The sequence below is a fragment of the Phoenix dactylifera genome, chromosome 3, assembly GCF_051530095.1.
Source record: "Phoenix dactylifera cultivar Ajwa chromosome 3, Ajwa_hap1_PhDact_Kaust_v1.1, whole genome shotgun sequence".
NCBI classification, from domain to species: domain Eukaryota; kingdom Viridiplantae; phylum Streptophyta; class Magnoliopsida; order Arecales; family Arecaceae; genus Phoenix; species Phoenix dactylifera.
In genome coordinates, this window is record NC_143192.1 from 38,786,315 (window position 1) to 38,802,950 (window position 16,636).

The 16,636-nt window shown below is 36.2% G+C and overlaps 1 protein-coding gene across 3 annotated transcripts in view; it reads right to left on the reverse strand.

Annotated features, from left to right (window-relative positions):
- Positions 1 to 821: 821 nt before the first annotated feature.
- LOC120109136 (uncharacterized) overlaps positions 822 to 16,636 on the reverse strand; it is a 106,478-nt gene continuing 90,663 nt past the window's right edge. For all 3 annotated transcript variants that reach the window (XM_089929635.1, XM_089929634.1, XM_089929633.1), the window contains 5 exons: positions 5,559 to 6,554; positions 3,274 to 3,600; positions 1,703 to 1,891; positions 1,526 to 1,614; positions 822 to 1,422 (listed from right to left, as the gene is read on the reverse strand). In XM_089929635.1, coding sequence (XP_089785761.1) covers positions 1,218 to 1,422; positions 1,526 to 1,614; positions 1,703 to 1,891; positions 3,274 to 3,600; positions 5,559 to 6,554 — 1,806 coding nt within the window. In that variant the 3' untranslated portion in view covers positions 822 to 1,217. The remainder of the gene's footprint in view (positions 1,423 to 1,525; positions 1,615 to 1,702; positions 1,892 to 3,273; positions 3,601 to 5,558; positions 6,555 to 16,636) is intronic.

Here is a 16,636-nt window from a genome sequence, read left to right on the forward strand (position 1 = left end):
AGCGTAAGAATAGCTTGTTATAAAATGGATGGAAGGTAGATAACCAAAATGGTAAAGCTTGAAATGTAACTAACCTTTTTAAATAATTTGAGAGGTCCAAATAGAATTGCTTGCTGAATGAGAATTCGTAAAGCTTTCAAATAATTGAAAGAAGGTTTGACTGATTATGATTATGGTTGCGTGAGAACAAAGTGAAAATTTAGTAAAAAAATTGACTATGAATTTCATAAACCAGCTAGATGCATTGTTATCAGACAGATTTCTATGTTATCAATATTGTCTTCAGTTTTATCATGCCATAAATTATGAATGAACCTACATAACAACATAATTTGGATCAGAGTTACAGAATCATCTTGAAAAAATAGGATGGAAGGCTTATGCAATGCCTGTAAAGTCAGGAGCTTAAAAACAAAGTAAATCTTTATACAAGTAGGACAAAGCAAACTAAATCTTTCTGAAGTCACCCTTTATGATTCGTGAGGCCCAAGATTTTCTCAAGCATCGCAGAGAAAAATAGGTTCCATATAGCACATTCAACTTTTCAGACATCAAAACTCAAGAATCATATATAACAGGGTTTTAAGCAGACATATATGACGCGTATGAGAAAGATGATGGACAACTCATTTCTTTCAGCCACCTTAGTTGCCAAACTCATTCGTACCACATGTTTGTTACTTCATTAAACAGTCAAGCCGACAGGTGCACCACATATGGAAGCCTCAGGCTAAAATTGATTGCAGGGGAGTTATACTCCATGATATACAGAAAATCAAATTCTATTATGTACACTTTCATTTTTTAATGTAAAAAAGAAATTGTCTGAAACCAGGTTTGAACCAGTATATTGTATAATCAATATGGCATAACAAGAAGACTAAACAGTCTATGTCACACAATATAAGACATTGATTCCATCTCGAGTGCACTAATGCAGCTGTTGAATCTGCATATGAAACCCCAAGAATGCCAGGTTGTTGCTTTCTAAATAACACAAGAAAAAATATATATATGGGACCTATGACAAATGAATTACAATTAGCAAAAATTCAGAAGAAATTGTTGTCCCCAGCTGTTTGTTTGCTAACTCCCTTGTTCAAATTTTTATGGTCTTCAACAGGCATCCTTCATAAAAATGGCCATCATGATGATTAGTTAATTATGGCTAAATACCCATAAGACCTCAGAAATCCATGTTGTTGACGGCAGCACGGTCACGAACTGACACAATTCTCCCAAGCACCAAACCTAGAGCTGAAGCTACCGCCTCCGGTTTGCTGAGCGTACTCATCAATAACTTTGTGTGCACAGGCATCCCATGTCTTTACGATTTCTCTAAGCAAAAGGGGCTGTGGAAGGTCACGGAGGGACATTCTGAACCTTGACCATGCCTTGACAGAAAGATCTCCGAACTCCTTGCTATAGGAACACATGATTGAATAAGAAAAATTGCAGGTCAGATATAGAAGGGAGTGGTGAACTCAAACCCCTAAGCATGAAAATCACAACAATTTCATCTCACCTCAGTTCACTTGGTAACATGTCTAGAAGTATGGGGGATGATTTTGGATAATTGGTAGGAATGAGAATCCTCAGAGGCACAATTGGAGACTGCATAAACAAAATGTTGAATCAATACTAGATAGATCAATGAGGAGTTCATATATGTACCTCTGCCTTTTGGCTATTTAGGGCTCACCATCTGATCTGAAGCGAACTGTGATTTCAAGTTCGGACAAAGAAACACAGCATTAAAACAACATTTGATAACTGTCCCTTCTCCCCCAGCTGCAGCAACAACCATATCAGCATCTTCACTTGCAGTTATCACCATACCAATCAATTTTTGATTTATCTCGTTGATCTTTTCCAGTAGAGCATGGTTGACCTGCATCGAGGAGATCTTAATAGACAGTAAGAATACCAAAAACTAAGTAGCATGATGATATTAGATGATAGACAATGTGCAACTGTTCTTTCAAGGCTTATAAAAATTTATGTGCACATGTAATTTTAATTTACATCATCTTAAGCCTTGGAACTAGTTCCAGATGCTCGTCTAATATATTTCCATTGCAATTTAATAATGAGAAAAGAAAAGAACGAGTATACAATAATAAAATATCAGTTCACATAGACATGCCTCACCTCTGGAAACCAACTACATAATGCATCTGTCAATGTACTAAAAATAATTTTAAAAAAATCTGCATTTTCTTTCGAAGCTGTAATTTTGTGCTTAACATAAGGTCATCTCCACAGAATTACATCTTTAGAGGATTTGATTATGTTGTTTGGAAATGTACTATTCAAAAAATTAAACCTCATATGGCAGTTTCTGGACTATTTGTTACAAGCCCACCTTATTATCTTGATTAAGCATGATCTATCATAAATTATTTCTGGAACAGTTCAATCATTATCTAATTGATATCCAAGAAATAAATGTTGTTTTAATTTGTCAAAAATGGAAAATTTCTTGAGTAAGGGTTGTTTTACTCAAACATTAACAATAATCATCCAGCTTTGTCACAATATATGGCATTGGCTTTATGGATTGTAATTAGCTCAAACAGTTTTGACATAGTTTTTACTTTTCCAGGGCCATCCATAGTATTAGTTCAAGCTTTTCCAAATCCTTCTTCACAATCACCATCTACGTGACCTTATGTCTTCTCTTCTATGCTTCTACATCTTTTAAAACATATTAGAACCTATCTTTGCTGGTGCCCCATTAGGTCCTCACTGAATATTGCTCATACCGAATTTGATGATTCTCCCATCATTTCCATAATTTCAGCAACTCCAATGGAATTTCACCCTCGATCTTTCTTTTTTCAATAAAAAAACATAAATCCATGTCAAAATTCTCATTTCTGCTAGACCCACCTCTTTTCGTTGGTTCTTTTTTGCTTGCCTATTATTTAGGTAAATTCATGAAACCCCCGAGTCGTTCTATAGATTATCAGCAATACCTTATTTATCACATAAAACCCCAAAGGCACCTCTACGCTTCATCCAACTAGCTCTAGTTCTATTACATATATCTTCATCTATCTCTCCTTATTCTGTATAATAAGTCCAAGCTAACAAAAACCACCACTCTGAAGCATAATTGACATTTATCCTTGGGGAAAACGGCTTAATTGTACACAAGAATTTATAATTTAGACATAAAAGCTGAACACTGCAGACTTAAAGGTAACATACATTAATAATAGAAAACATTTAGTGATGCTACACAAGAAAACGAATTGGATTATACCATACCTCAACTTTTTGTCTCTTGAAATTGGATGTTGAAGTTGATTCAAGTTCAGATTGTTGGAAACTATCACTCATGCTGCCAGCTGATGGCATAACATTCAAGGGCCTGGCAGTTATATCACGCTTCAATTTTTTTGTCATATTATTTCCATCCTGTGACATGAGTTCCTGAGCTTCCAAATGGAACTTTGTTGAGGCAACTAAATCTTCACCAAGAGCAGCTCTGGAACCATTTCCAGGTGCTGAGCCTGCTATTCCATCAATCATGCTGATAACAGAGCGAATATCATTAACAGAGGAGCTCAGCTTCTTTGGTGATAAGGATTGTACCTGAAAGAGTAGCAAAAACAATAAAGTTTTCATACTTCTTAAATCTTGGAAAACATACTGCATATGCATGCTAACATATTAGTAGCTAACTTCTTATCTATACAATTGGTACCAAGCAAGGAATGCTGAACCGGCCTGTACCAGCCGGTTCAGCCCATACCGAACCAGTACCGGCTCTGACCGGTCTGGTTCGGTGTTAAAAATTGGTACCGGCCAACCGTACTGGCATGTATCTTCCAAATATTTTGGATGCGTGAATTAAGCTAAACCAGTGGTACCGGTTCGATACTGGTTCGGACCGGTACCGGCGCCTACCAATACGTTATATTTTTATATAGGAAATATTTACAACACATGAGGCATACCTTTAAGCAAGCTGTTTAAATATTGATACAAGTGCAGCAACAAGACAGTCTCTGGACCAGAATTTCGAAGAAAGTAAATAGCCCTAAATAAAAAAAATAACTTTTTCACTTCCTGCAGCTGTAGCATGCCAAAAGGCTGGACAACAAGATACATAAGAGCCTCGATAAATTAAAGAGCCCTACATTATTTTGCAAATGCTTGAAATTGTTGACCAACATGATTTTATCTTGTGCACATATAATGCTCTTTCTCCACTAAAAATGTTTAACATCCAGTCCTTGGATGTCCCAGGCAGACATATAGACCGGCCTCCAAATATAGTCAATTCAAGAATTTATTAAAATAACCATTTGATGGATGAAACACCCATCCAAGCATCTAGAGATTCTAGACAGCCATTCGAATGTTTAGATAGCACTTTTAAGCATTAGTAGGTTGTAAAAAAAGAGCATAAAATCTAACAATTGAAGAAAAGAAAAAAGAAAAGGACATGCACCGGAAAACCTTCTCATCAGATTATGCTATAGTTGAAAGCAAATCTATTATTTACTTAATCAAATCATGAATTAGAAAATGGTTGGAATCAGATTCTGGACAGCCCAATATTTAATAAATTCACCCTAACCAGTAAATTTTGGCCTCTACCAGTGTACATCCAGTTCATGGAAAAGACCAGGTTACCAAATACCAACCATAACAGGTCAACCGCTTGTTGAACTAGCTCACACTAGTTCAAGCAGAACTGGAAGCTGTTTCTTAGTTTATAAAAAAGTAATTTCTAAAATTTTAAGGAAAAGAATCAAGAAGAAGAAAAAGGAAGAGAAAAAACGGAAGAATGTGAGAAAAGAGTAAAAATTATGAAATATTTAAAAATCGGGTTTGAACTGATGAGGTGATTGTAAAAAAACACAAAATTTCTGGAATTAAGGAAATTCCTTTTGACCTCAACTGATATGATTTCTTTTTTTCAAAGAGAGACTGTAATTCTCTTGCAGGACCCCCAATCATGATAAGATGTTGGATTGATGATTGAAGATTGAGATCACTTTGACTGGGGCTTACACTTTGACAGCTCCACACAAGATCATCAATCTATTCAATCAGCGATTCCATGGAACTAATAGGAGCTTCAAGAGGCACAAGAATGCGTATGGGAAATGGCGACATCAATCACTAAATAACCTTGTAAAAACATGGCTTTTGCAAATAAAATACAAGTTTAAAATTTTAATAACTTCAGATACATGGATGTCTGAATGAAATTTTTTATTAAATGATATCAAAAAAACATGTCCCATATTCAATGCAGCCTGTAACTTCATAATGATTAAAAGTTAATATAACATGTAAGTAACATTCATAATGACTACAAAAATCTAGCTTTACAATGTGAAATGCAGCAAAATCCTCATCAATAAACACTTACAAAGTTTTAGCTATATTGCAGATGTTGAGAATCAATATTTCAGATCCATGAATGCAAATAATTGAACATAGAAAATGGTCTAATAACTTTTCTTGATTAATTACCAAGTTTTCACAAAATCATATAAAGACCAATATATAAAAGCGCTTTAGAAAAGTTGACTGACCGCTTTGATTAAGCGATTTATAGGCTGTTCTTTGGCATTTGATTTGCCCAGAGTTGTAAATACAACATTCGCCTCACACCCATCTGGACTCGAAAATTCTTCAAGCAATTGTGAGGCTGAAATCCCAGGTGTAGAGATAGTAATAGGATGACTTTGAGGGGAAGAAAATGCTTGTTGATGTCCAATAATTACAGCATTTGATAATGATGAAATGCTAAAATGTTTCTCAGGATCTCCAGGTACTGGAGAGGGAGTTGTGGGAGCATAAGGAGACGAAATAAAGGTTGAGTTTGCAGACTGCGAAGGTGTTTGCTCTTTTGGAAGAGATGACAATAGAATGTTCTGATCAATTTTTTGAGGCGATGAATGCTGAGAAACTTGAGGTGAAGTAGGTTGAAGGTTTTGAGGAGAAGAAATTGGAAAAGAGACACCTGCCTTAAGTTGTTGATGAGAATAATTATGGTGCTGACCTGAAGGGTAATGTTGTTGATATAATCCTGATTTGATGCCAGAGCTTTGTCTCCCCTTCAACTCATTTACATCATTTTTTTGATGCTGTGGCATCTGGTGCAGCGGCAACTGTGTCACTTGATGTAGCTGTTGAGATGCACTGATGGTAGTCTGCAAGGATCCAACATCATCCTGTTGCACCAAGCCCACAGTTCCCTGTTTCATGGAGTCCAAAGATCCTTGCTTCGTTGGATCCAAGCTAGGAGTTGGCTGCAGTGTATTTGCCATGTTCTGCTGTGTTGTTGGAACATTAACAGCCGTTGATAAAGGCATGGATCCAAGCTGCATGCTTGGTGCAGCAGCTGACTGCATTGATGCTACCGAGCACGGCAAGTTTATCCGTTGCACCTCGTTTACATGATTATCATGCTGCTGCAGCTGAGAAACTTGAGATGGTAGATGCTGTGGCATGGACTGAGAATGTCCCTGAGGCTGAGAAGGAACACTCCTATTCTTTCTTGAATTTATGAAATTGCTCATAAAATTCTGAAGCAAAGGAAACTTCCTCATCACATCAGAATTGATGTTGCTCTTAGATGTATGTAAAAGATTTAATATGAGCCGTGATGCAGACTGGCACGATTTTGCTTTTTCAAACTGTTTTGATTGTTTTGTTGCCGCCGCATTGACACCTTCATGCTGTAGAAATAAGGGGGGAAGGGGGAAGACAAGATTGATTAGCAGAAAAAAACTAGATTTTCAAACATTTCTTCTATTTAACTTGTAGGGAAATCTAAAGCTTTATGGGTCAACAGATATAATACATGAAACTGCGCAATCTTCAGAGTAATCCTTCCATTGAATTCATTGAGCTCTGTAGAGTACTTCTTCCAGGACATTATCTGCAATTGAGGAAAACCATCAAAACTAATAGAATGCAGAGGTGAAATCTCTAAGTTTCTTTCTTATGCTAATTTAATTTTTAAATTAACCAACAGATTAAACTTCATGGGGCATCTCTATTCTTTTGAAAGAACAACTTAGGTCTGTCTAGCACTGCAATGAATTTTCATTTATTTTATGCAAATGAATAATATAAAACACAAAAAACATATCAATGGAAATTACAAGAAAGGAAAGCTGCGATAAGTCACCTCTTGATAGATTTCCTCTTGCCGATCAACGACATCTGCATTTCCAATCTGTGCTGTAGAATCCACCAATGCTGTTGTTTTTTTTTTTTTGAAAAAATAAAACATTTAGCTGAAAGAAATAGGCATTAGGCAAGTAGGAATATTTCAAGGGAAACCCAAGGCCAACAAGATAGACATTAAACAACAACTGCTAACAATCTTTCAGCCACAGGATTCAACTTAGTTAACCAATAAAAAAATCATATGAACCAAAATTATGTAAAATTATTATTCAATAAGCAGAACAAAACCTTATCTTAGACGTAAATAATTCTCTGAATAGGACTTCTACTTTATTTACTGGCGGATCTAAATTCCGGCATATTATAAGATGAGAGAAAATTTAACATGAAGTTGAAAACCCATTCTATCACAACCTTACTACTCTAAAAAAAACCCGAAAGCAATAAAATTGTACTTTTAGGATGCCCGTGGAAGAAATCTCTAATGATTTATTAAGTATCAAAAATAATAGAAATAATTTGGTTTTTGAAATCAATTGTGCATCAACATCATTGCAAAAGTTTCAAGTCTAGATGCAATTCACAAACTTCTAAGTAGGTCCACCATCTACCATCAGAATTGCCCATGGAAAATTATCACATAATATAGTCTGCAGGTAGTAAGTGATTGATGAATCCTAATGACTAAAATACCATGTTACATCCTGCAGTGGCTCATACTGTCACAAGAATCCGGCATCTCGCACCCCCTTAGGACTGATCCCTAGATCAATGGACCTAAACCACCTTAAACTGCTGTAAACCAACTTCTAATGAACCACGCACCACTTGACACCACTAAGGACGAGTTTGAAGGTGTTTTCACACCTTCTGCTTATTCTTGCTTAGTACATATACAACCCATAACATAATTCAATGCAGTCATCCCGTACCAGCCAGTAACCAATACAAATCTGTACATCGACTTAAAAAACCTTGAGCTGCACATGGTGAAATAAAGATATGTTTAGTGAGAACTAGTTTACCTCACTATATGAAAAATTTTATAATGAGCCATCCAACCCTAGGACTTCTCCAAGGCTAGGACAACTGGTAGAGCCAGTATTTTATTGAAGGGGGCAACAACAAACCCATGTTAATCATAAAAAATGATGAATTTAGAAAAGACACATTTTCAAGAGTAAGTTAGCACAAATGACACATCAGATAGAAAATTTTTATCATACTTTTGATGACATTCCAATTCAGAAAATCCTCCCAAGCTTTACGGCATGGATATATGATATGATATGGCACAATATATACATATTAATCAGGCAATTTAAAAGATAAATAAAATATGATATAGCTAAGCTCACTATATAAAATAATTATTTACATGTACATAAATAAAGCACTCATAGATTATAAAGGGTTATCACAAAAATAGCTTACACTTCATACAATAAGATCAAAATCCACAAACTCTATCATTCAGTCATCATTCAACTTCATGGGCCATAATAAATCTCAAACAATGACATCAACATGGGAATCTGAAATTAACTATCCATTAGTGAAACATCAACATCCATCGAAAAGGAGGAAAAAAAACCTGCTTATCATCCCTTGAGGTATCGAGGAATTATTCCCAGGTCTATCCATAAGCACATGGAGCCCTTTTATTTTAACAAAATAGAATACATAAGTACTCGACACATTTAGTAGCTGTATCCAGCAATTAATGACATTCATTACATATTCGGAATGGACCCAACATGCAATTTGAAGGCCTTTTCTTGCTAGTTCCTAGCCTTAGAGGTGTTTGAAGAAGGCGATTTATGTATCTCCATTTTCAGTTGTTATAATTTATAAGTATTCTCTGCAAAATAAAAATAAAAACTTATATATCCAAAGTCTCTCAATATATATATATATATATATATATATATATATATATATATATATATATATATATATATATATATATATATATATATATATATATATATATATATATATAACGAAGACAATAGATAGAGAGTAAATCAAAGAAATTAAAGACAAGCCATACGTACCTAAGCTACAAAGAAGACCACTAGTAGTAGTACTCCTTTTATTTTTCTTCTCTTCTTCTTTTAGTTCCTCCTACCATTCATCTCCTTCCTCTTTCACCGATTCTTCGTTGTTCTTTCTAGATTCTACTTAGATCTATAATTCTAGTTAAAACATACCAATTTGGGAAAGAAATGTGCACTAAAAAGGAAGTGGCATGGATGATCTAGGATATTCTGGTATTGTAGTAAATTTAGATGAACATAACCACATGGGACTGGATGTTGATGATTGGATAACAAAGTTCCTGTTGTTCATTATAAAAAAGCCACCTTACATCCTTGAATGGAACGACAAAATGTTGCCACAATACTAAGCAGGCAATCTTATCCAAAAACCTAAGCCATATTTGATCAACAAGACAATTTAGAATTTAGCAACGGTTTAGAATGTATGGAATGATTTTATCATGACCATTTGATTCCATGTGTCTCGAGCATCAAAGGGGCAACAAACAAGTCTATTGCCAAATTCTCCATCTATCTCCTCCTTTGGATTTTTGCTTTAGGCTTACAAAGTTGATTACTTGAAAACCTGCATAAGAGATACTACTACTACATATACAATTAAATGCATTTTGCTTCAATATATATCGTCACCATCATATATGCCCCTTAAGATATATTTGGTCATGAGCAGATCTCAAGTTCATCGTAGTAACCCATGATGCATATGTTTTAGCTCATATTCCTGCATTAAGTTCAAAGTTACGAAGATATATTGTGAGTGGCTCTTTATAACATGTTTGTTAGCAAGGATTAGTGAATGCTAAACCGAGTCGAACTGCTCGTACGGAGCCATAGCGATGCTAGCTTAGGACGGTACAGCTGCTCAAGTTAGTTCATATATAAAATGCCTTCCACCCCACCCATTCTATGGTTTGAGAGCCTTCGAGGCCCTTTCTTATCCACTCGCTCCTCGGACTGCCTTTGAAGGTACCTATGCTGTCGGATGCCACTCGCTGACAATGTCGGCCGTCACTGGTAAGTCCCTCTGCTCCCTCTCTCTCTTTCTCTCACTCTATTAGGTTTAGGGTTATAATCATGGTATGTCGTACCGTACCAAACCGGACGGTACCGAACGTACTGTACCATACCGGTACCGATATCGGTGGCGTACCGACACTCGGTACGCCAAAAAAATATGTACAATACTATATCGATACTATATTAGTGTGGCACCAGTACGGGGTCCGGTACCGAGACGGCAAACCTTAGTTATAGTCCCTCCTGCCCTCTCCTTCTCCCCCTCTCTCTCCTCCCTTCTCTCTCTGCCCCTCCCTCTCCCTATTTCAGTACACTTCAACATGGCACAGCCCATACTATACCATACCGATAGTTCACCAATACGGTTCACGATACCTGTTCACCAAACCTTGGCAAGGACACTTGCAACACATCTATTTTTTTTGCCCTCATGTTTATGCTCTTATACTTTTAGATATATTCATCTATTATTTAGCTTTCACGTCACCATTACACTATCTCATTTTATTCTACAGCATAAGATGATCATACAAGAAAGCTCAAGAAGCAAATATCCAAATTTAGTGGGCTATTTTGCAAAATTCATACTAATTTTATTATTCATTCACGAGTCCGCTATTTTTTCTCCTTTATTTTGCAGCACCATGTGCTACATCACTTATCCAATCCTAAAGATAACTTAACTAGTAGTGGTATCTGGACCTATGTCGCAATCCACTATAACACATTAAAAGTGTATCCACTAGTTAGTATGCAATGTTTGAAATATCAACTACCTAACATGTACAATCTATAAACCAAAGGTGGGTATTGTACATGCCAAGGTCTGCCAGACCGGTACCAAGGCTCATACTGGCCGGCGACAGTTCGGTACAGTACACATGCGTACCACTCCGATTAAGAGCACACTCAAGTACGGAGAGGGAAGAAAACAAGGAAGAGAGAGAGAGGAGGGAGGGAGAGGGAGAGAGAGGGGTCCATGTAGAGGAAGATAGGGAGAAGAAGAGGGAGGAAGAGAGAGAAGGAGAGAAAAGCCCTAACCTTAATGCTAATCTTAGGATAACTAGGGGGTGGGGAGAGAAGAAGGGGTGAATGAGCGACGGGGAGAGAGGGAAGAAGGAGAAAGAGGGAGGGGGGAACAAAGAGAGCAATAGCTAAGTTTGGTCACGATCGAGGGGATCGAAGTCACCTTCAACAACGATTGAGGAGAGCGCAGTGTCACTATCACCGATGGAGCCTACGGTTGGGTAACATGGAGCTTCAAAACTCTAATTATGGAGGACCCAAGGGGATAGGGGGAGGAACGAGGAAGGAAGAGAGAGATGTCAAACAATCAAAGGGGTCAGGGAGGCTTGGAGGTTATTTAAGGGACATCGCAAGCCTCGTTAAATTTATAATACACAAACTCGACATGCCTTAAGGCCACTTTTGCAGAAACCTTTCTGACTATCTGAACCATCCTGATTCTTGACTAGTTCGATTTTGTATAGACCGAATCGTCTAATTCGGGATGGTTCAGTATGGACCAAACCGTCCTATTTCGATGGTTCGGCTAATATATACCATAACATGTAGTATATCAACATAAGGCATTAACCGATACACATTCACATGGACATTATGCACCTGTACAACTAATTTTGGCCTCCAAATTCATTATTTACATTTTTGTATGAATTATTTTCTTAATGCTCCATTTTTGTAAGTAATAAGGTAACATTAAGTGCATCCTTCTCTATATTTGCTGAGGTTTTTGAAGTGGTACAAGAAGTTGGTAACAATCAAGTTGATCAATTTGTATCAAGAAAAAACTAATATCAATAAATTTTCCTAAGATAAGTGCACATAATAAAAAGAAAGCAAATTGTATGATAACTGATGTCATTCCACAGAAGCATCATGTCTTCATGTTTTTAAAGATTTATTTATTTATTTATTTACATAGACTGCTTAACAATAATAGAATACAAGAGTACATGCAAATAAGTAAAAGAATATTTATTTATATATCTAATAATCTAAGAGTCCATTAATCATATGAAAATAAAAATGTTTGATGGATTGAGTATTTTGCATTTATACACAACACTCAAGAAGTTTTCCGAGTATTTGGATTGACTTCGATCATGTGGCACCATGAATTTGGAGACAAGGGGGTTACCGAGTATTCATACCATAAAGCTGACCTATACTAACATGGTCCTAGAATGGTACCAGTACAAGTACAAATTGGTATTGTGAACCTTATCATCAAGCATCATTCGAACCATTGGAGCTTGTTAGGTTTTTGAGTCTTACTTATAATTTTATCTTTTGTTTTAGTCCCTTTAGTCCATGTTCTACTCAGTCTAGTGTGAAAAAGATTGAATTTAAGTGATTAGTTTAGTCACATGCATAATTGTAGAGGCAAGACGGTGTCTTACGAATAAAAATAGGTGCAGAATATAGTTCATATCATTGTAGCAAGAACAAGAACACTAAGCACATGGCTATTTAAGGCTTCTCCTATTAGGGTTTTATGGAAAATCAGATCCAAGGCCCTCGGAAGTGAGAATCAAACCAGTTTCAGTCAGGTACGTTTCTTTATTCCATAAGTTTCTTCACTCTTTCTTTGCATCTTGTTTTCTATTTTTTTCTTTTCTACTATTCTTTCATTTTGCATGTAACAACCTAGGACCTCACCTGAAAAGACTAGCTGAATGGTTTTGTTTAGGTTCCTTGGCCCTGTATAAATACCCAATATCTCCCCAATGCATGAATAATGTGGGACTAAACATGCGCCTGTATGGGTCTTCACTTACTCCCTTAGAGTAAAGCCTAGCATTCTTGTCAGGACAATGGTCCAAATCCAATCACAAACATCATGATCAACCTGTGAGATCCACTAGTCACACATAAGCAATGAGCCGAGTCCGCTTTAATACTATTTGTAACGACCGAGGTTTTGTTTGGGTTTCTTAACCCTGTACAAGTACACAAGATCTCTCCAATGCACAACAAAAGATAGACTAAACACGCGTGCATGGGTCCTATACTGCAGTCTAGCACCACCTAATATAGGTGCTGTTAGCAGCCATCAAACAGGCCTTCCTAAAGGATCAAACTGGACTGCTGACAGGTTATCTCACCCAGCATGATTTCAGCCATGCAACAGCTTTTCTAATCCCCGACACAAGTCTTCACAGCCCAGCAATCTTCTAAATAAGTCCCATATTCTTTGTGTCCCTTAACACACCACAAGATCTGCTGTCAGTTCTTTTTTGCTAACTTCATGTTTCAGATATGAAGATAATCAGAGCTGTAATCCACTTGTTGGTTTTTTCCTACATCCAAACCCTAATCCTAAATTGCAAAGGTATCTTGAGCATCAATTTTGCTATCTGTTCACAAACATCTTGGATTCATTGACAATCTATAGTCCAGCATGGAGGAAAACGAACAAGGCAAATTCCTAATTGCGACTGCAGCAAATAAACTGGGCAAGATATATATCCCATCTCCTATGACTCAAAGAATTTAGTAACTCTCATTATCTCTGTTCTCAACAATTAGTTTTTTTTTCTTTTTTTTGTTCTTAGAGACTACAGACCGATGTTTGTTTCAGCATCTTGCATGCATGACAGCAGTTATATGTTTCATCTTGCATATATGTTATGTTTTGAATTAATTTTCTGAATCCATCAGTTTCATATTTTAATTTTTCAGATTCAATAACTTGTCATCATATTCTATTTGGTACATCGAATGTCTTTTTAATGACCAGCACTGATGCAGGACAGCCCCAGCCCCCAGGGAACCCTAATATGCAATACCAACATAAACAATTAAGAAAATTTATTTTTTTCCTTAAACAAATTTCTAAATTTTTTCGTAGCTCCTTTTCAGATGATCAAACAGATTTAAATTAAGAAAATGATTTTATGTTAACTTTGACAATTAAGCTTGCAGTATCTTAATGAAAAATTAAACAAGTCTAAAATTTAATTAAGCATCCTTATTTAAACTTAATTAGACAAGTCTTATTATATGCCTAATTAATGAAAAATTAAACAACTCTAAAATTTAATTAAGCATCCTTATTCAAACTTAATTAGACATATAATCATTATAGCAGTCTGTACAATTTTTTGAATATTTTCAAGCAAAGAACCTTTAAAAGTTCATCCCAAGCAGTATCTTACTGCTTGGTTTGGCGAGGTTCAGGGCCAGTTCAGAACCAATACACCCTGATATGGACCAAAAGGAGTGGCACAAAGCCACAAACCCAGTTCAACATATGCAGGGGCATATTGGCCAGATAAATACAGTAAATACTGGCCAATACAAGGACAAACACTTGGCTTTTCAATCCTTGTTAATCTAATGGTATAATGATACAAAGAAAAGAAAGCTTAAAAAGAAAAAAAGACATGGAAACCAAAAAAAACATGTGTCTATGTGTTAATAGTTTGGAGAAAAGCATGAAACCATATTATCTCAAGTTAACCCAAATGTCCCAGACAGCATAACCAGACAAGCAGATAAACATGTATGGAAAGAAATGGCAAACGTGCAACATGGAATAAGAATTCACTAATAGAGAAGTTTAATGGGCCTTACCTGCTTTAAGATTATACTGGATCAAAATAAGAAGACTATATATATGAAAAGGCAAAAGAAGCTTTTTTTCCATAATCTTTGAACTAGAATAAGTCTTTCTCTTTTGTCAAAAAATATAAATCAAAAAACTGAAAGATATATTATGCTTCATGTTAGAAAAACTAATACCTTTTGTGCCAATTCCTGGATCAGCTAAATTTTGGCTCTCAGTAGCAAGGACTGATGGTGAAGAATTAATTCCAGCACCATTTTGAGCTCTTGTTTCCATTGTAAGCAATTTTGCAGAAATTCTCCTCAGATAATCATCCTGAAATATACAAAATAGGAAAAGTTGCTTACCATGGAAGTTTTTAGCTCATATTAACAGGAAAAAGGGGGGGAAAGGTAGGAATAAGCATGTGTTGGGCATGAATGAAGACACTGGAATGTAAATCGGCAATAAATGGACTTCGACCCAGGATGCTCATGTCTCTAGCAGAATTTTTTGTAGACTTGATAGCAGCATAGTACGCCATTCTAGTTAGTACCGGTGGAAATTGAGTGTACCATACCATACCGGTATTGCACTGTTACATTTTATGGGAAGCATACTCAGTGCCGATACGCTGAACTAACCCTCTTACCAAGCATATAAAAAATGTACCAATATATTACCGGTACAGGGTCTAGTACCAAGATGGTGAACCTTGGATAGCAGTGCGTAATATTATGACCTATTGCATCTATTCCCAAATTCCATGGTAGATATCTTTCACAGCCTGATACCACTGACCATGTTGCCCTTCTGGGAAGCTTACAGCATCCCTCAACTCTTGTCCCAAACGTAAGCCAATGTTTGGTTTGTAAGCAAGTAGAAGGCTACTAAGAGATCTCATAAAATCTGGACAGGAAAAGAAAACTGATTTTCCTGCCTCTTATAATGATCACACCAAGGTTGCAGTTGTAGACATTCAGGCACAACTTCCAGAGAAACTCATAAACCCTATTCTTGAACAGAAGAGAGTCAATTAAGGGTAAAAAGGCAATGCAATGGTTTCAGCGTGATGATCTTAATTCCAAGTTCTTTGATGCTTCTATTAATAGATGAAAAGCTATGACTAGATTGATAAAATATAATAACCGGATGGTTTAGTTTTTGAGAGGTAGATAGCATAAAATATGCAGCACTTGATTTTTTATCAAGTATTCAATCAAATTGATTACTCAACCTCGATTGATAAACTCACATTCAAAAGAATCACTTCACCAGATTCTAACAGATGGGTTGTGCCAACAGATTCATTTGGAAATGTAAATAGGTGGTACTTCTATGCACAACTTGTTGATGAAAAATAATATATTTCATTAGTGGTTGAAGGACTGGATTCAATGATCAACCCAAAAACACTAAATTAAGGAGAAGATTTCGAGTAAACTTAACTAAATATAAGTTCTAAAACCAAACATATGCAACACAACAGATCATTTAACACTCGAGGTTTGAACAATGGTATGGATCATGAATGATTAGTAACATGTAACGCATCACTTAACATTCAGTGTAGATTAAAGCATAAATGAAACATGAAAGATCAGCACGGACGATTGTAAGGATAAACAAAAAATAAATGATAAATACTGAATATCAGATCATAGGCCATGCTTCCAATAGGCAACTCACCACCATTGATAAATCGATCAAAAAAGAAAACCAATTGGCGATCTGCAATCAGAGAAGTCCTGCATTGAGACTGGTCTGTGATCCTCAATATCAGAAGCCCCATCACCACAGAACATGGGGAGAGCCAATCAGA